We start from the raw sequence: 21,057 nt of genomic DNA on the forward strand, positions 1-21,057 counted from the left end.
CACAGACTGTGTCGTCTGATTCTTTCACCATGGACGGTGCTACATAGGCCAAGAAAGATTTTAGCTGTGTGTGTTATTTCTCTAGTTCTTTAAATATGAAGACCTCTTAAAATGGACATTCCTTGCCGAAGAAATCTTGGAAATTGGTCATGAGATCAAGACAATGTTTTCAGCATATGATACAAGAGTTCTTCTAAATATAACTTCGTGATTCAGGCATCCAAAACACAAGAGCGAAAAGGTTACTTTGGACCACTTCACACCCATTAGCATGGCTATTATCCAAAAACAAAAACAAAACAAAAATAACAAGCGTTGGAGAGGAGGTAGAGAAACTGGACTCTTTGTGCATTGCTGGTGGGAATGTAAAAATGGTGTGGCCACTGAGGGAAACAGGACAGCATCTCCTCAAAAAATTAAACCTAGAATTACCACATGATCCAGCAATTCCACTTCTGGCTATAAGCCCAAAATAGTTGAAAACAGGGACTCGAAGAGATACATTCATAGACATACTCCCATGTTCACAGCAGCATTATTCACAATAGTCAAGAGGTAGAAATGACCTCAATGAATAAAAGGATACACAAAATGTGATATATACACACAATGGAATCTTATTCAGCCTTAAAAAGAAAAGGAAGTCTGACGCATGCTACAAGATGGAAGAACTTTGAGGGCATTATGCTGAGTGAAATAAGCCAGGCACAAGGAATAAATACTGTATGATTCTACTTATATGAAGAACCTGGAGCAGTCAGATGCATAGAGACAGAAGGGAGGATGGTGGTTGCCAGGGATCGGGGTTGGGGGCGGGGGGAAGGTGATCATGGGGATTTATTGTTTAATGGGCATAGAGTTGCAGTTTTACAAGAGGAAAATAATTCTGGAGATGGATGTGGTGATGGTTACACCACAATATGAATGTACTTAACGTCCCAAAACTGTACACTAAGTGGTGAAAATGGTAAATTTTATACTGTGAATATTTTTACAAGTTTAAAGAAAAAGGTCAGTTTTCCAAAGAAGGAAGATATAAGGATCCCTTTCTTCACTTCTGGCTGAGGGTTGCAGGAGACGCAGAAGGGGCTAAGACACAAAGCTGGGTATCAGGGAATTGTGTTTACAAAGAGCAGTAAGTAACACCAGGCAGGACGTGATCAGGGCTCCAGTCAAACTATAAGCAAGTCCTAAAGGAGTACAGTCCCAGGTGAGGGTCATTCTACTGGGGGGCATCTAGAATAGCCTTCATGGAAGGAATGATATTTCAGCTGGGCTGGGAGGGGAGAAGAGAAGTTCTTTAGGTAGAGAGGAATAGGGAAGACCATAGAAGTGGTGTGAATAGCTTAAGCAGGAGCAACACAGATGTACTAGAGAGAGGGCAGATTTGTTTGACCAGAGAACAGAACAGGGGTAAAGACACAAAAAGACATGAGGATATGAGGTTGAAAAAAAAAGGCTGGGTCCTAGCTCTGAAGGACACTGAATCCCCCAGCCCAAGGAATGTGGACTTTCATTCTACCGACAGTGAAGAATCAGTGAAAGTTTCTGGAAATGGGAACAGTGCTTCATTTGAAAGCACCGATCGTCAATTAGAAACAAAGCTGACAATCAAGAAAAATGAGCAAACGATAGAGTTCATCAATAAGTAAATTCCCACCGATAGTCAGAGAAAGGCAAGTTGAAACCACAATGAAGAGATCAGTTTGAACTTACTAGGTTCATAGAGATCAAAAAGCCTGATAACACTCTGTCCCGGCCAGACTGGCCTCTTATGTCCTGCTGAGGAAAGTGATCTCTATGGATGGCAGTCAGGCAGTATCCATCAAAAATATAACTGCACCCACCCTCTGGGCCAATAATTCCTCCTCTAGGATTTTATCCTACTCATATACTCAAATTTGTGCAAAATGATGTACGTACGGGCTTGCACTGCAGCACTGTTTGTAACAGCAAAGGATGCAGAACTAAATGCCTATCAAGACAGAGTTGGTTCAGTAAATGATAGGACATCCACTCCTGGAGTGCTAGACAGCTATTAAAACAAGGAAGAGCTTCATGGACAGATAATGAAATCATCTCCAAAGTTTGAAGTTTTTTTTTTTTTTAAACAAGGTTCAGAAGTACCATTTGAGTTTTTTTTTTTAAGAAAAGGAAAAATAGATACACATTTGCTTGAATACACAGAGCACTGGTTGCTCACATGGAGAAGGATGAGGTGACCAAGAGACAGGCTAAGAGAGAGACATGTGCTATATATCCTTATTTATCTTTTGAATTTTGTACTACATGAATATTGAAAAAAAAAAAAACGGAGTTGGGGGGGAGAGCGGGGGATGGAGAGAAAAGCAACTGTCCTAAAGATGAAAATAAAAAAATGTAGCTTCTCCAAGTGGCGGAGTGAGAAGGGCTGGCCATTGCTTTTGATTAGTCATGGGAAAACTGTGGGAAGAAATATGTAAAGAGGTCGGTACAGTCCAAATTGTCTGCCCCCGCAGTGAGAGGCTTAATTGTTTCATGCTCTCATTTATACTTCCAAATTACAGGGGGGAAAACAAACATAAAAATAATCTTATAATTAGAAGTAGCTGCTCTTAGAGCAGACGAGACCTTGGTGATGAGCCAGCCCACCCCATTCTTCCAACAAGGCAATGATCACTGAGAGGGGATGTCCTCCGACATCACCCAGCTGGTGGCTTCCCAGAGGCAAGCCCAGGAGCCCAGCCCCTTGCTTTCCCTCCCTCTCCCACGTTCTCCAGCCCGCAGCGCACAACAGCGAGACTATAAAGAGTTGGCCAGGCGGAATTCTGCTTTCTTGTGAATAGAGATAGCCGCAGCATTTGTCCATAAGCGGCGGTTTGTTCATTCAGCCAGATGTGCCAAGATGCAGCCCCCTTCTCAAGATGCGAATCCAGCCGATGAGCCCCCTGCGGAGGCCAGCCAAAGACAGAGAGGTGGGCACCCCTCATTCCAACTGCCCCTCATGCCCACCATCACTCAATTCCACATTTGCCCAGTTAGTGAGGCAACAGAGAGCAGAGTCCAGGACATGCTGTGATATACTGAATATCACCTTGTGTTCTTTCTCCAAGAATGACTTAAAACCGCTTCCTCGTTCCGTTTATGTATACCTTAAAAAAAAAAAAACCCAACCCTCTTCTCCCACTTCAATATTTAAAAAAAATATTTTTTTAAGATTTTTATTTATTTACATGACAGAGAGAGACACAGCGAGAGAGGGAACACAAGCAGGGAGAGTGGGAGAGGGAGAAGCAGGCGTCCCGCGGAGCAGGGAGCCCGATGCGGGGCTCGATCCCAGGACCCCGGGATCACGACCTGAGCCGAAGGCAGACGCTTAACGACTGAGGCACCCAGGTGCCCCTTCAGTATTTTTTTAAAATCATGTTTTTATCACTGACGCTAGGCTCCAAGTTAATACTTCTTTTAAACAGAATTCTGGGGGAAAGGTTATGTGATTTCACTGCAAAGTGCAGTTAGTAGTAATGTTCATTACTTTACTTCTTAGTGCTAAACATGCATCAGTCCACTTTCCCACATTAAGAAGCACAGCGTGCTGAAGCTGGCTTCAGCTTCGCTTGATGACCCATGACATCAGGCTCATCATTGCTGAGATCAGAGGTAACAGATGAGAATGAAGAAGGTATAGGACACCTGACTGTGTTTTCCCTCCAGGCCCTTCCATCAAAATTCGGCTTTAAAGGAAATCTGTATACATGCAGATGGAGATTTTTTTATTTTCACCTACTTCAAAGCCTCAAGTGCAGGAAAAGTAAATCCAAGGTTTACAGGTTCTAGGTGGGTGCTATCTGATACAGGAGCCACGAGTCCTATGAAGTGCTGGTAATGGGGCTGGTCCAAATTGCTGTGAGTGTACAATATACACTGGATTCCAAAGACAATTTTAAAAAAAAAGCAAACTATCTCATTAATATTTCTTATTCCGATTACATGTTGAAATGATCATATTGAGATAGGGTGAGTTAAATAAAATATATTACTAAAATTAATTTCACCTGTTACTTTTTATTGTTTTTATTATTTTTTAAGGATTTTATTTATTTATTCATGAGAGACAGAGAGAGAGAGAGAGAGAGAGGGAGGCAGAGGGAGAAGCAGGCTCCCAAGGAGCAGGGAGCCCGATGCGGGACTCAATCCCAGGACCCTGGGATCATGACCTGAGCCGAAGGCAGACGCTTAACCAACTGAGCCACCCAGGCGCCCTCGCCTGTTACTTTTTAAATGTAGCTATTAGAAAATCTGAAAGTACACATGTGGCTTGTATTTGTGGCTTACGTTATATGTCTACTGGATGGTGCTACTCTGGATTTGAAGTTAGTAGACTTCTCCTGTAAAAAAAGGGCCATATGGTAAGTATTTTAGGTTTTGCAGGCCACTTGGTGTCCATGAAGAACTACTTAGCTCTGCTGTGGTATCAAGAAAGTGGCCACAGACAACTAAGTTCGTAAGCGAAGGAGCACGGCTGTGGTCCAGCTCAACTCTGCAAAAACAGGCAGCTGGTTGCACCCATGGGCCATAGCTTGCCGACTACTGTTCTAGATTATCGAGCTTTTATTCTAGATTTAGAGGTTTGGAAAACACAACATGACAGAAAATATGCTTTCCAAAGGAATGATCCTATGGGAGAAATGAGATGAATTACCCAATTAGGCATAATTTCATAGACGTGTGGTTGATGGCGCTTGATTTGTTATTTTGCTAAGGTTCCTTGGTGGCGGTGTTGACATCTGCTATTGTTTCTTTCAGTAGAAACCAGGTGGGATGAGAAGTTAGAGCGAGGCTGTGGGCGCAGAAAAATTTCATGGACTGAGTAAGATGAACTTGAGAAGTGGGAGAAGCATGAGTACAGGAGAGGAACAATGTCAGGGATGGGCAATACGATGGGGGTGTGCTGGCCCCCAAAGGGACCTCAAAATCACTGTAGGTGGCCTTAGGGGTATGGTCTAAATCCCTCAAGAAGGCATGGAGGTCTTCAGTCTTTTGGACACCTATGCAATGTAGGAAGCTGACATCTTGTGGATTGAAGGTCACCCAGTGGGCAGCGGCTATGCCATGAGGAGGGCTAACTCTGTTATGTACAAAACCAACACCAATTAGCAACACATCACACTCTAAATATTGATTAAGCTGAAGCTGATTTCCTGGCTCAAGTCATGTGTATGGTTATGAGCTGTTTCCTGCCAGGAAAATAAGGCAATTAACTCAAAGAGTTTCGGCTATCAGCATGACACGTGTCCAACCTTCATAGGTAGTTTTACATGCCAGGTTGCATTAACGGAAGTGAAAAATTACCTAGTCGTTCCTTTGCTTAGAAATTATGAGGTCAGAGTCCATGTCTTGTTCATTGTTATGTCCCTGGCTTCTCAAATAGAACTTGGCACACAGTAGGATTTTGGATACGTGTTTCCTGCTGAAGTAAAATCTTGGGCATGAGCCTTTCTGCTGGGAGCCTCTGTGGTCTACCTCAGGTCACAGCTCCCAGGGACACCTGCATACAAACTGGAGGAGTTGATCCAATCCTGGAGTCCCTGGCACCCTTTTCCGACATTCACAAGTCCTTTTGTGATGGGGACCCTCTCCACTTCTTTTTTTCCATCAAGCCTCATTAATCTCCTTGGGAAGAACCCTTACCCTTTGGCTTTTCACTGGGCTCCTGGGGGGTCACAGCTGACGTGGGGACTGTGAGGTCAGGGAAGGTGACGCTCTGGAACCTACCTTACCCATTTAGGGTGGACTTCTCTCAGCTATCAACTCCCTCCAGACCTTTCAGACAACCGCACTGTCTTCTAGAACTTTCCATTTCTCCACAACAAAAATACGAATTAAATATTTTAAATGTCCTCTCCCTCTACCCCCTGTTGGACTCCTGTTCGTCTGGCAAGTTCATCCGTGTTAATGTGATAATGAAAAAGGACTACAGTAATGTCACATATCTGCATTTCTATGCCAGTCTGGGGGAAATAATGTCTTAAAAGCAAAGCTCAAATGCACTGCAGCTATGAGCAAGATTTGGGGGGTGAGTGGGGGCATTTCTGTGCCCCTCAAATTATGCCATTTAGACAACCACATAGATGTTCCACCTCAGAAGCTACTGATCTGCTCTGCACACAATGGAGCTGGGCTCTGAAAGATGCCCGAGCCCTCAAACATCTGTTTACACCAGAAGTAAGCCTTAATCAAAGTCAAATTTGACAATGTCACACACAGTCTCAGAACAGATTCCCTCACATTTGTCTAATTGTGTATGTATTATACATTTTTTTTTAAAGAAAGAAATGGGTCAGTTGATGTCGTGTTCATGAGAAAAGACCCCAAACTGGAGATCAAAATGCGTTCAATTCAGACTGGGGGTCGAGATGCATTTATGTATCTTCTGGATGGAAAAAAAAATCTATCAATTCTGTCTAAGCTTCTTTTAGGATGACTGCGTCTGATGCCTTTAAGCAAGATCAATAAGAAGAAATTCTATTCAAATAACCCTCCCTGTTCCAAAAAGCTGAGAAAACTTGGCTCTTTTCTCTATATGGACAACTTGCTATTTAAGGAAGGGACCGAGAGACTGAAGCGTCTTAAATCATTCACGTCTTGTCGTGGGAAATTTTACACTAACACGTGTATGTGGTGGGTTCATGTAATATGCAAACAATTACTGAATGTCTGTTTTTCTCATTCCTGCCCATTCCACCCCATCAGTCACCTAAGGAAACCTTGCTCATGAGTCCTTTCTCTCCAAACTGGCTGGATCAAACTTTCCATTGGTCAAAAAGTCACTGCATTGGCTTAAGAGGTCTACTTTTCCAATTTCTGCTGACTATTAATAAGCAAAAATCCTGTTTATGTCAACAAAGCATGCAATTAAGCAGAATGGGCAGTGATGTCAGTATGGACTCCAAAATCGAGATGTGCCTTGGGTCAATACTTCACAGTTGACCCATATGCCTTCCCAAACCTGAGAGCTGGCTAGAGAAACACCATCGCGACAGTGAGCAATACTCCTAGTTGTATTGGCTTCCCTGCTCTCTTTAATACTGTTTGATATGCTATTTCTTTTTTAACTTAAATCATGAGGGTAACCAAGGTTTGGTTTGGTTTCATTTCATTGAATAACTATGAGCTGGGCATTGGGACAGATGCGGCAAGTCCCTCTTCTCACTCACTTCTAACCTCATCCTCTCAAAAAGAACTTCATAGAACGTCTCCCTTCAAATCTAATCTTCACAACAGCTCTGGGAGGGACACAGCGGAGAAAATGGAACGGATTCAGAGAGGGGGAGTCACTTGTCCAAGGTCAACCAGCTCCTCAAAAATAGAACCAAAATTCAAATTCCCATCTGACTCCACAGTCAGTGATGGTGTCCCTCTTGCCTTCCAGAAACTCCCAAAATGAGGCCCTCGACTCACCAGCTGACCTCTACACCTGTCCCACTTCCTGGCCACAGGTGGGGGAAAGCTGAGACTTTGTTCACTCTCATCTTGAATGTGCAGGAGGGAGCGGGGGATGGGGGCTAAGATCCTACCAGGTCCTTACACCTTGTACCTGGGGAGGGTAGGCATCACCTTACCCACAAACCTACACACCGCGTTGAGCCAACTCCCCAACTCAGTTAAGCCCTTCTTTGGATGAGGACGTCTGACAAATAAGAGGCTATTTACGGTCTATTCGAGTCTATCCATCTTTGTGAACTGCCTGAGTTCTTTATGTCTTGTCCACCTTTCCTCCACCTGCTTCCTTCAGCCGATTCATGACTCCCACACTTTTGCCAAGAGGAATAGAAGGTATAGAAAGCAAGAGGCAAACACCATGGCTTGGGGGATTTTAGGAGCTCTGGTCAGGGTGACTGTGGCTTCTATCGGCTGACGTGAAGTCTGAAGGTGAGCTCTGCATTTCAAATATCCATTTTCGCTCTTGCACAAGCAAGATGATGGAGAGTCTCCATACCTTGTTTTGATCTTCCTAGGTCCTGTGTTAGACAGAGTAAGGAGTTCAGGACTACTGCTAGAGGGATGACCGATGGTCTGTGGCCACTGATGGAGAATTCTGTCACAGCCACCATAGATCTGCTAACCATCCCCACATGCATCTGTGCCACTAAAGCCCATTTATGTCTTTGTCCTCTGGTTGTCTAACAAGTGCAAATGTCCACTCTGAATATTTCAGCTTTACAGCTGACATCAATACCAGCCATTGTGATATGTGTTTTTCTCACTGAAGAAAAAATTATACATTCGAGACCAGCGTTCGGAAAGGACAGAAATGCCTTCCACAAGTGCCACCGTCACAGATGGGGCTGGGACAGCCTCAGCTGGTCTGGCCAAGTCCGGAGGAAGGTACGAGGTAATTACGTACGAGAATGGCAAGGGGGTCTGTTGGCAAGTCCAGCCCAGACCACACCACTCGGCACCGGGGACCTCAGCAGAAGCGATTCTGTTACCTTTTCCTTTCCAGGCCCTCACCCTCTCTGCGGAGGCTCTCTGCCTCTTGACCTTTGGTGACCTTAGAATTTTCTGGCAGCCACTGGAACCAGGGATCATCTTTTCAGAAATCTGCTTGGCATCGTTCCGTGACTTATCTTTCAGACCTCGTCACAATTATTCACGCTTTGGCAGTATCCTAGTTACAGTCACAGTGCTGCTCTTGGGCTGCCACTGAAGGTTACTCTGTCCCAGCCAATGGGGAAGAAAGGCGCCCGGTGCCTCAGGACCCTGGCTCTGGGAAGCATGCTCCCCATGAGGGCAGGGGCTTAAAGGCATCTGTTCAGAAAACCACTCTCAACCTCCAGTCCTTGCGAACAAGCATAGGTGGGGATAGCACAGTGGGAATCGGCCCCCAAATCACAGACAACTTGGCTTTGGAACGCATTCCAAGGCACACTCGCTCTACACCTGGACACACGTTCATACAAACGCTAAGTGCTAACCTCCACCAGCTGCCTCTGGACGAGAGAGAGAGAGAGACCCTATCTTTCACCTCTCCATGGCAAATATTTTCTGGTGTCACCTATTCTTTTTTTTTTTTTCTTGTTAACATCCTGCTTCTATTCTGCAGCCTGTGCTTCCTGCTTTGTATATTTTAGGCTACTTTAGACATGACCTCACATCCTGGCCAATTGCACGGTGGCTGCTAATTGTGAGAGCTTTGCTAATGACCCATGCATCTATGTATGACAGGACCAAGCACAAAGCAGCAAAATGCAGAAAGCAGTAGGTTAGCATGCCTAAGAACTGGGTTTCTGGAAGTAGACAGACTTGGGTTTCTATCTTGGACTACCTGTGTGGCCCAGGGCAACTTACTTAACCTCTCTGAGTCTTAGTTACCTCATCCGAATGAGGATCATAACAGCTCTTACTTCACAAGGTTGTCGTTAAAATTAACACTGGAGAATGCAGGGGCGACAGGTTGGCTCAGTTGGTTGAGGGTCCGACTCTTGATTTCGGCTCAGGTCATGATCTCAGGGTCCTAGAATCGAGCCGCACGTTGAGCCCTGCATAGGGCTCCACGTTCAATGGGGAGTCTGCTTGAGGATTCTCTCCTTCTCCCTCTGCCTCTCCCCCCTGCTCACGTGTGCTCTCTCAAATAAATAAATCTTTAAAAAATATACTGGATAATGCATATAAACAACGCAAGCTATCATTATTATTTATGTTTTCCAAATTATGGGCTAGCTTTCTCCCTCTAGGGTCTACATGTTCCTGAGATCCTCCCTAGCTATTCTGCTCCACATCTACTCTCCACCTGCCCGCCTCGCCTCCCCTGACCAATCACTTCCTCTAGGCAGTATTCCTTGACGAGGAGAATGGACACAATTATGCCTTTTTTTCCCTCTGTCGTTTTCTGTATCTCGTGCTTCAGGCAGATGTTCCCCACCTTGCACAGTGAATTTCTCCAAGGTCAGGAAGCCTCACCTTTCACCAGAGGCTCAGATAGCACATACCTCTAGAGCAGAATCCTATGGAAATGGCTAGACCTTTAGAACAAAAGGTGAAGCCCATCTCCCAAATCACACTTTTGCTCTCCTGGACTTGACAAAAGAGTCTTGTTCAGTTGCAAAATGGTTTGCTTGCTTACTAAGCCTTTTCTGTACAGTAGCCTCTCTGAAGCCCATCTGAAGGAATCACACAGAGTCAGGAAGCACTGACATTTCCCTCTTCACGGTGGTTCCAAAATCCAATCCTTCCCCATCTGCCAAGACACTCAGTCGTGCTCTGGTTAGTTCCCACATTACAGTATTTTCTATAAATCTCTCCCTTCAGAGCCCTGACCTCACCACTTCACTCTCTAACTCTGCTCTGCGCACAGCATCTCTGTCCCCTCTCTGTGACGTGGTCCCTTAAATCCCCCTTGGTCCCAAAAGAACTTTTCTACTTGCTCCCTCATCTGCCTCTGTTCCCGTAGACCACTAGGCCTTTAAGCTTTCTCCTGTTACTCAGATTTCTCAGAACCGTCAAGAAGTGGTCTCTCCTTGCCAGGTCTTCGGATTTCCGCATGGAACTTTCCAGACCACCTGTATATTAATGTTTCACACACTATTCTACTACATCATTTCTGCCTCTGTGGGTAACCAGTGCCTTGTGGACGGTGATCATCTGTTTAAACTGAAACCCTGTCATTTGTTTTGGCAGTTATATTTATGAGCCTGTGTGCTGAAACCCTGTGGCACAAATATTAAATAATAATACATCTTGGGTGGAAAGAAAAAAAAAAAAAAAAAACAACCCATGCATGTTAACTGACAACTTCTTCTGAAGATATCAAGTAAATCCAACCATGAAATTTGGTACTAGTTAACTTTAAAATAGGAGGAAAAGCATGGATTGCTCAACAGGTAGACGCTAAAGCAGAATTACAATTTGCATTTTTACACCCTCTTGCTTCAAGAAATGCAACAGCTGAGAAGTAAAGAGTGTTAAAAGAAACTTGGGCTGGGTGGCAATTTCCTTGGAATCAAATCCTAATGCCTGACAATGTCTCTCTCCTAAACAGTTTTTAGCCTCTACGAAGAAAGACTCCAAATAATAGCGATACCATATAAATGAGAACAATTCTGGACAATGACATTGCTCAATTTTAAGCATTCTGTGAATTTCCTATTACATCAGTTTCATGATTCAGCATTTTCGATTTCACTTATTTACAGTAATATATGGCGAGATAACCCAAGCTTTCTGCAGGATCCTGGAACATAAGGTAGGCTGGACAGGAAGGGTGTCGCCTTCGGTTAAATTTATTATTGTTTGGGAGAATTCAAAGCAGAAGAAAGAAGGCCATCAAAGGAACTGAGGAATATTCCCCCACCTTGTGCTGAGTGTTTAAATTATTCTGGTATTTTAAGTGAGCTGGTTTTGAAAAATAGGCTACTGCCATTTAGTAGATGACTGAAACCGAAGCCAAGAAGAGTGCAAATGGTAAACTGACGTGCCTAAGCCAAGCGTGTTCTCTGAAATGACAATGTTCAAGACGCAGCTAAAGTCACCACTCTGGCGGTAAGCGTGTTACAAAGAACTCGATTTCTTTCTGGCATCCGCAACTTGGCTGGAGTGACCACGGAGGAGTTGAAGAGCGCTGGAAACGCGAGGGTTCGTCGCGGGTGCGTTGGCAGAAAACGGTCCGGGCCATGAGGACCCGGCGGAAACTAAACGGAGGTTCGAGGCGGGCGGCGTTCGCCGAGAGAGAGAGACAGAGAGAGACAGAGAGAGAGAGAGACAGAGAGAGACAGAGAGAGACAGAGAGAGACAGAGAGGCGAAGTTGGGCACGGGAAGACAAGGAGCTGCGAGACTGTGAGGGAAGCCCAGGACCGGGAGGGAGGGGGCTGGAGAGCCGCGCGCGGCGGGTGGGGAGGAAACGCGGCTGGCGAGGCTCCAGGTGGAGCGGGGGACTGGAGGGGGTCTCGAGGGGGCACCTCAGCCGGGTCTGGAGCGCGTCTCGGGGGGAGAGGGACAGACACGAGCGAGAGCGCCGCGCCGCAAGTCCGGTCCACGCACCCCTCTCGGCGCCCCGGGTCCCCCATCCCAGGTGCCGGCGCGCCAGGGGCGCAGCGGCCAGGAAGCGAGCAAACTAGCAGCGCCGTACCGCCCGGAGAGGCGGAGGTCCCCGACCGCCCCCGCCCGCGTCCCCGGGGCCCCGCGCGGATAGGGGGGAGGACCCGGGCAGGGTCCGGCGCTCACCAGGTAGCAGAACAGGAGCAGAGCGCAGGCAGGGCGGCCGCCGAGGCCCGGGGGAACGCCGCCGCTCGGGGGGGCCATGGCTGCGGCCCGGGGACCGACCGCGGGCGGCGGGGGTTGTTGCTGCTGCTGCCGCGGCCACCCGAGCCCCGCGCGGCGCCGCTGCATAGCGAGGCCGCCCGGATCCGGGCCAGAGCAGGTCACCTGGTGCAGGGACCGGCCCCCGCCCGAGGCGCCACCTTCCTGCCCGCCCCCGGCCGGGCCGGCCGCCGCGCGCGGGGCCACCTGCCGCCGCCGCCGCCGGACCCGCCGCCGCCGCCACTGCCGCTCCCGCCGTCGCCGCCCCCGCAGCCCCAGCCGAGAGCCGGCTCCTCCCCGCCTCCCAGTGCCCGTCCCCTCCCTCCCCACTGCCTTGCCGCCCAGCCCGCCTCCCCGCAGCTGCCCCCCCACCCCGACCCCGGCTACCACCTCCCGGGGCGGCCCCCGCAGGTGGGGACTGACCCCGGTCCCGCCCCTTGGCCGCCGCCCCCCGCCCGGTTCCCTCGGCTCCCGGCCCGCCCCCCCTTTCCCTTTCTTCGCTCTCCTCCCCCGCCCCCCCTTCGTCGCTCTTCCTGTCCGCGAGCCCTCTCTCCTCTCCCTCCGTTTCCCCTTTTCTCTCTCCCCCGTCTCCCACTCGCGCCTTTCTTTTCCTCACCCCCTCTTTCTTCCACTTTCTGCCTTTTCTCCCAGTCTTTTCCTTCCCTCCCCTCCTTCCCCTTCTCGTTCCAGTCGCCCCTCCCGCCTTCTCCCGCTCCCACCCACTCCTCCTGCGGGTCCCGCAACCCAGTTCCCGACGGCAAGATGGGTTTTGTTTCGTTGCTTTTTGGGCGAGGGCGCCATTCCCGCTGGGCGCGGGGCGAGTGTGCCCCCTGCAGTTGCGCCACGCAGCGGCCCAGCTTCTGGTCCTTTAAGGATGGATTTTGACCCCGGCCAACCTCCACCTGTCCACCTGCAGGGGTGGGGCCGCCTCCCTGCGGGCACATTTTTAACCCAGGTTGCGCCCCGCCCTGCCGGCTGGTACGCGGCACGTTCTGGATGTTTCCCGAGGGTTTTGTGCGGTGCCGCCGCCGCCGCCGCCGCCGCCGCCGCTGCCGCCGCTCTTTGTTTTAATTGTCCAGAGTATTGGCGCCCAAAGAGGGTTTGCATTGGATTTGCCGTCCTGTGCCCTGGCTTCCACTTGGGACCGAAAAGAAAATGAATTAATTAGGTCAGTGCAATTGGACTGAGCTCTAAATGAAAGGGTGAGGCTTGTGAAGTGCACAAACACTTTTTTAAAAAATAAATCAGGCCCACCCTCGGTCTTGGGGACCCGGGTTGGGACTGGCTGTTCGCGGTTAGGAGTCCTGCCGCCAGGCCAAGGGGCGCGGCTGGACCGCGGCTGGACCGTGAGACCTCCAGCTTGCGGCCAAGCTGGTGCTCTGGGAAGCGCGGGGCAGTTCAGACAACTGCTTGGGCCCCTAGCTGCTCCTCTGAGACAGCCCACCTTCGAAAGTTCTCAGAAGCTTCTCTTTGGCCCTGGTGGATTTGTGCGTATTGCAACTAATAACACGTGCGAGAGAGGAAGGATATGGCCCTTGCCCAGCCCTTGCCCTGTGGACGTGCCACCGCCGAAGGTCAAGTCCAAACAGGCAGCAGGGGAAGCTGGCAGTAAAGATGGGGTGCCCGGGGGTCGTGCCTGGATATGCCTCAGCCATCTCAGTACGAGCCTGGCCAACTTAGCCACTCAGCTGAGTCATCCCTTTCTTTTTTAGGTCACCTGAGGGCTGTGGCCCTGGGTCAGGCTCTTGGCTTCGAGTCACTCAGCGCAAGGTAATGCCTTCTATCGGTGGTTCTCAAAGTTCAGCCTGCATCCGAACCGCTGGGAGGACTTATGAAAACACACATTGCGGGACAACCCCACTAGAATTTCAGGTTCAGTTGGCCCCGGATGAGGTTTGAAAAGCTGCCTTTCCAGCATGTTTCCAGAGGATGCTGCTGCTGGTCCACAGACCCCATTTCCAGATCCTGGCTTATAGAAAGGGTCATTCTGCTCCCATGTCAACCAGTAGCCACCCCATTAAAGCATCTGAGGGTTTCTTTGTTTGACAGATGTCTCCAACACCCTGTCCCACTTCCGTAGACCCAAAGCACTTAAAATTCTCCTGTGTGATGTGGAAAATCATTTAGTCTATTGGGTGTCCAAGGGGATGAAAGGTTTGGTGGCTTTGTCCCAGATTGTGTCATATATATATATATATATATATATATATATATATATATATATATATATATTTTAGTCAGGTCAAAGTATAAACTATACATTTTAATGTATGTGGAAGGAAAATTGTTGGCCAGTTCCAGAAGATGGGGCTTCACAATATTTCTGGAATTTCCGCCTGTCTTCCTGGGCTTCTCTGGAGTTCACTCCCCCTTCATTGCCCACAGACTCGGTTGGTCTTCAGGGAATGACATGGTTTCCTCAGGTTGTTTGTAATCAGGACTCATGGAATTGAAGTTTTAGAAGGCTGTGAGTTTGAATTTCCCTGACTGTAGTCACTGTGGAGGCACCCCATAGGGCATTGGGCTGTTTTTCACCTGGTATATCAAATCTCTGACTCACTAGGCTTCTCTTGGGCTCCTCCTGTGAGTCAGGCACCACCCAAGGCTCTAGAATCCAGAGGTGAGCAGGCGTCCCTTTCCGTGAGGAGTGGCAGGCGTGCAGAAGACTAACCATAACATAATTTGGTCCTCAGAAAGGGATATTCAGGTTGCTCTGTGGCCCAGGGCAGGGGGTGGTGGGATTGACTGATCAATTCCGGACTGGAGAGGGGCAGAAAGAGAGAAGGTCAGGATTTCTATTCACAGTGGTCCGTGACATTTTGATCCAGAAGCCAGAATCAGTTTTTGCCCTTGCCTCCTCTCCAGCTGTCTGTATCAGTAATTTGAAAGGTGTGGTCTGATCACAGAAGACCGTTCATTTGGGAAAATAGTGTTCTTTCCCGCCTTTACAATTTATTGTTTGAATTAAGTGTTCGTGCTCCACCTAACTGTGAAGGTGCCTGGGGGCTGTATTCATCTGGTATGGCTCACTATTGCCTTCGTGCGCACCGGTGTGTCCCATCCCCTCTGAGAGACAGTGAGAGAACCACTCCACAGAACAGGACAGAGTCCCCGAGGAGGGCAGCAGCCGCCCTCCACAAGGCTTACGGGGAGGAGCGACCAGAGGCCTGGAGGGATCGGTTCAGGGCTGCCAGGGAAAAAGAACAACCTTCACTGAGTGCGCTTGCCTCAGTGGACCCAGAATGGCATCGAGGCCAGTAGTTCTTAGACGCTGAAATGGTTTAAAGTCTGTAAAATCAGGTGCCTGGGTGGCTTAGTCGGTTAAGCCTCTGCCTTCGGCTCAGGTCATGATCCCCAGGTCCTGGGATCAAGTCCCGCATTGGGCTCCGCGCTCATCAGGGAGTCTGCTTGTCCCTCTCCCTCTGCCCCTCCCCCCTGCTCATGCTCTCTCTCAAATAAATAAATAAATAAATAAATAAATAAATAAATAAATAAATAATCTTAAAAAAAAATAAAATCTGTAAAATCTCAGGGACCAATGCAGTTGGCCAACTATTCATTTGACAAGTAAAAATATTTAAAACAGACAACTCCCCGCCCCAATATGCTATCTTTTATCAACATTATTTCGTCCAAAAGACAGGGTATTTTTATCATCAAAAAACTAGGAAGGACCTACTGTCATAATAAAAGAAAAGTCCTTTAAACTGAATATAATTTGTTTGTGGAAAAACTCCCGATGGGTCATTGTCTTATTTTGCTGTGGACCAGTAGAAACTTAACTTCGGGCTGTCACAGCCCATGCAGGGGCCCTTGGAAACCACATTTCTAGGTCCCGAGGATGTCTCGGGTAGAGAGATCTGGCCGTGCAGAGACGACTGATCTCTGAGTTACAAGAGAGGGCAGGGAGGGCACTACATAGGAGTGAGGAAATCTCCTTCTGCCCACTGCCCTCCTACATAAACCTTTGGGGCCCAGGCAAATCCCACAAGCTCTGGAGAGCCTTCCCTCATGACCTCAGGTCAAAAAGCAATGGGTCCTTTCTCTCTCGCCTGCAACCTCATGAGGCAACTGGCTAATCCTGCTTCCTATTCTAGTCGGTTTGTTGGCCTGTTCTCCTCAAGTGGGTTGAAAGCTGCTTGAAAGCAGGCCTCGTTTCTTAATCAGCCCTGGGCACTGCCCCCGTGCCTTGTACATAGAAAGTTCTTAGCCCTAGTCACTCAATAAAATCGACTTCATCATCTTCCTTTTTCGTTTTTTTTCTTTTCCATCCTTCTTTTCCGTCTTGCTCCCTTATTACCTCCCTGCCTTTTTTTCCTTCTCTATTCAGTGTCATCTTTTCCGTCTCCTTCCCGTTAGCACCCAGCTTTTGGTTCTCTGGAATTCTGTATACTACCACTCCCTCCATTCCTGTCTGCCACTTCAGATATGCGGAATAACGATAAATGAACTGTGACATTTGCCTTTTCCATCAACATAGAAGAGAAGAAAACAAAAACAGAAGAGAAGATTGCCGTCAGGCAACACGCTGCCCGTCCCCACTGGAAAACCATGGCCTTTTTTCTGCCAAGGATGACCTTCAGGATCCAGCAAAACAAAAAACAAAAAACAAAAAACAAAAAACCCTTTTTCAGCATTCAGTACTTCCATTTTTCTCATGAAAAATTGAGAAAGCCTAGGCTTTGGGCTTCCCTAAATCTGTTCCTATCTCTGTTCTTCCTTTTTTGAATCCTCCGTATTTACCAGTTACTTCCTGTTCCTTCCTTCCTTAGGACATTCCACCAGATACCATCCTCATCTCCTGGTCCCCAGACCCCATCTTTTGAGCCTCAAGTCTCTGTGACTCTGCAGACTCCTTTCTTGGGGGCCATGGGACCCATGCTTTGAGAAGTTGTGCAAAGAGGGGTTGGAAGTGCTTGTGTGAGCTGGGACTTTTTCCGTGCATTTCTGTGGGAATGCTGAAGGTCTCAGAATCACCCACACTGTAGCCTTGGTGTGCTCTAAAATGAGCTCTATTTCTGGGCCTGTCAGATGAAATGCTGTTGCTCCCAGTTATTTTTGGCTCATTGCCCTTCTGAATAGGTGCCTATTCAGCTCAATTCTCCCCCGACCCTGAGCTGGGAAAAAGCAGGCAGCTTCCCTTAGCCAAGCCTCCTCTCAAGTCAGGAGCATCTGCCCCCTTAAGGAGCAGCTATCACAAGTGTCCTGGACTGCATCCTGGCTGTTTGTGCTGCCACCAGGCCTGGAAAGAGGGGAAGTCCACTCCCTGGCCCCCTCAGACCACTGGTGGAGAGCCTTGTGAGCCCGGAAGGTGCAGCCAGGTATCCAGAGCCTCCTCACTCATACATAGGTCTGCGCCCTGCCCCACTGGGCGTGGCTGCAAAAACTACCTTGGGGGATCTGGGATGATAGGGGTATATTTTAGGCTCAGTGAGCACAGAAAAATCTGTATACCGAAGGTCTAAGCAAGGAAGGACCCTGGGATGCAGAAGGTCAAGGGCATGTGTCCGTAGTTGGAAAGATCTCTTTGGGTGAGTGTGTTGAGAAGAACATGTGTGTGAAAAGGAGAGGTGGAGGGAAGTTGGGGGTGAATGTGCAGATCCGCTCGGGAGAGAGAGCTGGGAGGGATATCGACTAGGCACCTAGGGAGAGAGAGTGTAAATAATTGAGGAAAGAGAGTACCCAAGAGACCTTGGGCAACCGGGTGGTGTCTACAAGTCCTGAGAGTATTTTATAACTGCATCCTGCAGCTGACATCGCGACCCTTAGGCAGGCATTAACATTGACTGAGGGCTTTTAGTCTATCCGGTAATAAACAATATCAAGTAAAATGAAATGTCAAGATCAGTTGTATATGTATGGATACTTAGTAAGGTCCATATAAAAGTGAGAATAGCCTATAGACAAGAGGAAGCCAGACCAGGGTTCTCTTAATAGCTACTTATCTCTACAGCTTTTGGCTGGAGATTTCTTTCTTTCTTTCTTTCTTTTTTTTTTTTAAGATTTTATTTATTTATTTATTTGTCAGAGAGAGAGAGAGAGAGAGAGCACAAGTGGGGGGCAGCTGGCAGAGAGAGAAGCAGGCTCCCCACTGATGAGGGGCTCCATCCCTGGATCCCAGGGTCATGACCTGAGCCGAAGGCAGACGCTTAACCAACTGAGCCACCCAGGCGCCCCTGGGGGATTTCTTTTTAAAGTTCTTATCAAGTGTTGCTTTGAGGCATTAATTCATTCAATCCTCATGACAGGGGCAGAAGCAGCCTCATCCTACAGAAGAAGGAACGGAGTCCTTTGAAAGACCCCAGGTCCACAGTCGTGAGGTGGCCAAGCCGGTTTGGTTTCAGGCAGCTTTGCTCAAGGACTCCAGCTTCCACCACTACACTCCCCTCCTCCTGTGACAACGGGTGGTGGAGAAGCAGCAGGTGTCCTGAGGTGTGTGTGTGGGGGGGGTGCGGAGTCACACCTGGGTTTGAAGCTTAGGTGTCAGTCAGGGCCTCGTGGAGCTTGAGGACACACACTACTGTGTCAAAGCATCTGTCTAGGGCCATCCCACCACTTCCTAGCTATGTTATTTGGGGCAGGTCACAAATCCTTTTTGAACCTCAGTCTCCACCTCTGTTAAATTGGGGATAAAGTCACCAATCTGGCCATTGATGTGGCGTTAGGAAGGCCATCAAGGGAGCATGGGTGAGGGCACATGGCAGCTTGTCAAGCCCTAGACAAGAATAAAGTACTCTTTGTGTATTATTCACACTTGTCTACTTCCAAAAACGGCTCACAAAGAAAGATTAATCCCTTATAAGGTTATGAAAAATAGAGGGGCGCCTGGGTGGCTCAGGAGGTTAAGCATCCGACTCTTGACTTTGACTCAGGTCATGATCTCAGGGTCGTGGGATTGCGTCCTGCATCAGGTTCCGTGCTCAGCAGGGAGTCTCCTTGAGATTCTTCTCTCTCTCCCTCTGCCCCCCAACCCATTCTCTCTCTCTCTCTCTCTCTCTCTAAAAAATAATAAATAAATCTTTTTTAAAATTATGAAAAATAGAAAAAGGTTTATAAATACCTGTGGTGGCATGCCTCCAAAGATGACCCCACCTGTGAAGCACATTTCCATAATAACCCTGGAGTGGGGAGGGTATTCCCCCACTATTTCTCCCAGGGAGGGGGAAGCCAGCTGCCCTGTCAGTTGTGACCACCAGCATGCTCTGAGAAAGTCCAAGCTAGCCCTGTGGAGGGAGAGAGATGCTCAGCTGGCCTCCAGCCATTCCGGCCATCATGTGGGCCAGACATGTGAATGAGCAAACCATCTTGAACATTTACCCCAGTCAAGGCTCTAGATGACTCCAACCCTGTCGCCGCTCGACTAAAACTGCTTGAGACTCCCCAAGTAAGACCCGCCCAGCTGAGTCCCGTCAATTTGCTGAACCATGACAGGTAAAAATAAATTGTTGTTTTGAACCACTAAGTTTAGGGGTAGTTTTTGGACCACAATGGGTAACTGAAACAGTGCCCTAGGCTAATATTACTTTTATAACTGAACGGTATTGTTAGCTTCAAGCTCCCTGGCATTCAAAGCAAAAAGGGGAGCAAGATGGATTGTGTGCCCTTCTTATTATCTTGAGTATTATGATTTACCTGAATGGGTAGTTCATCTGACTCATCTCCTTTTGGTCAAATCAGAATGAAAATTAAACTATCTTCCTTACATGAGAACCTCTCCTGTCTTTACCAAAATTACAGTTGTGCAAATTCTATAATCTGCCTTGCTAGAACAAACCAAATATTACAGTTGTCACTAACGAGAAAGTGTTCTTGCATCTGGCCCAAATCTTTCAGACTGTAGCTCAAGCCCATTTTCTCTTGTTTGGTTCTCAGCGCATCTTCTGCCTCCTGCCTCATTCTCATCCCAAATTAAGTCACAAACGGGCTCAGTGTCTCCGGGGTCCTAAGCAGCCAAAATTAATGATTAAAATAGAAATGCTGAAAATAGTTGAAACTGAAGCAGATTGGATGATTTATTCAAACCTTCAGGAAAAATTACTATTCAGCCCAGAATTGGAAATTAGACTTGTGGTTCCTAAGAATGCAACACTTCCCTGGTGCTAACCCCCCAAAAGGGAAAGGAAAAAAAAAAAAAAACATGTAAAATACATACATGGCAGTCTGTCCTCTAGAACCCATGCTCTGGGAGGTCAGGAACCATATCTGCCTTCTGAATAGTGCAATGCTTAATGCCTTCCTGCTGCTTATTAAAGCTTTTCTTCATTAAGTGACCTTACAAGTCTATGATAATAAAAAACATACAGCTGACTATAAATCAGTGATTTCCATTCGCTCGATTGTGACCTCAGTGAACAGGCATTATCTGCCTGCTGGTCCTGTCCTGGGAAGACTGGGTTAGCACATGGGGTATTTGAGGTCACCTCCCTTACTTGGAACCCAGGCAACCCTAGGAAGGTAGTGAATTTCATCCTTGAGTCCTTGACCTCATTTTCTATACTCTTCCCCTCATTTGTCTTCACACCCCCAAACTGGACTTCCGAGTCCCCCTAGTGAACGGCTCTGTGGGTAGCCGAAAGGTTAGCAGAAAGGACCAGGCTCAAATCCCAGCTGAATTCCTTATCCCACCTTTGCATAAATGCTTTCCAATCCCCAAGACATTTCACATCCGTATTTCAGTTCATTGTCTCAACAATTTCTGTAGAATCCCGTGAAATAATCCTGTTATGGGCGGAATTGTGTTGTCTAAAAAGATATGTTGCGAGTCCTAACCCCTGGTGCCT

At 47.8% G+C, this 21,057-nt stretch overlaps 1 protein-coding gene and 1 long non-coding RNA gene across 5 annotated transcripts in view; one reads left to right on the forward strand and one right to left on the reverse strand.

Moving 5' to 3' along the window:
• The window catches only part of SEL1L3 (SEL1L family member 3), a 100,853-nt gene extending 88,375 nt beyond the window's left edge, over positions 1-12,478 (reverse strand). For 2 of the 3 annotated variants that reach the window (XR_003520943.1, XM_027599806.1), the window contains exon 1: positions 12,203-12,478. Coding sequence is in view for 2 of the 3 variants with exons in the window: in XM_027599806.1 (XP_027455607.1) it covers positions 12,203-12,367 (165 nt within the window). In the remaining variant the exon portion in view is untranslated. The remainder of the gene's footprint in view (positions 1-12,202) is intronic. The other variant, XM_027599805.1, reaches the window with a different exon arrangement.
• Positions 10,970-18,954, forward strand: LOC113925202. 2 transcript variants are annotated; one of them, XR_003520944.2, is made up of 3 exons: positions 10,970-11,679; positions 13,990-14,047; positions 18,526-18,954. It is a non-coding gene; the product is annotated as an uncharacterized LOC113925202 (long non-coding RNA). The 2 variants fall into 2 exon arrangements; XR_003520945.2 differs by lacking the exon at positions 18,526-18,954 and having other exon boundaries at positions 10,970-11,520; positions 13,990-14,313.
• Positions 18,955-21,057: the final 2,103 nt, after the last annotated feature.

Source organism: Zalophus californianus, chromosome 2 (genome assembly GCF_009762305.2).
Source record: "Zalophus californianus isolate mZalCal1 chromosome 2, mZalCal1.pri.v2, whole genome shotgun sequence".
NCBI lineage: Eukaryota > Metazoa > Chordata > Mammalia > Carnivora > Otariidae > Zalophus > Zalophus californianus.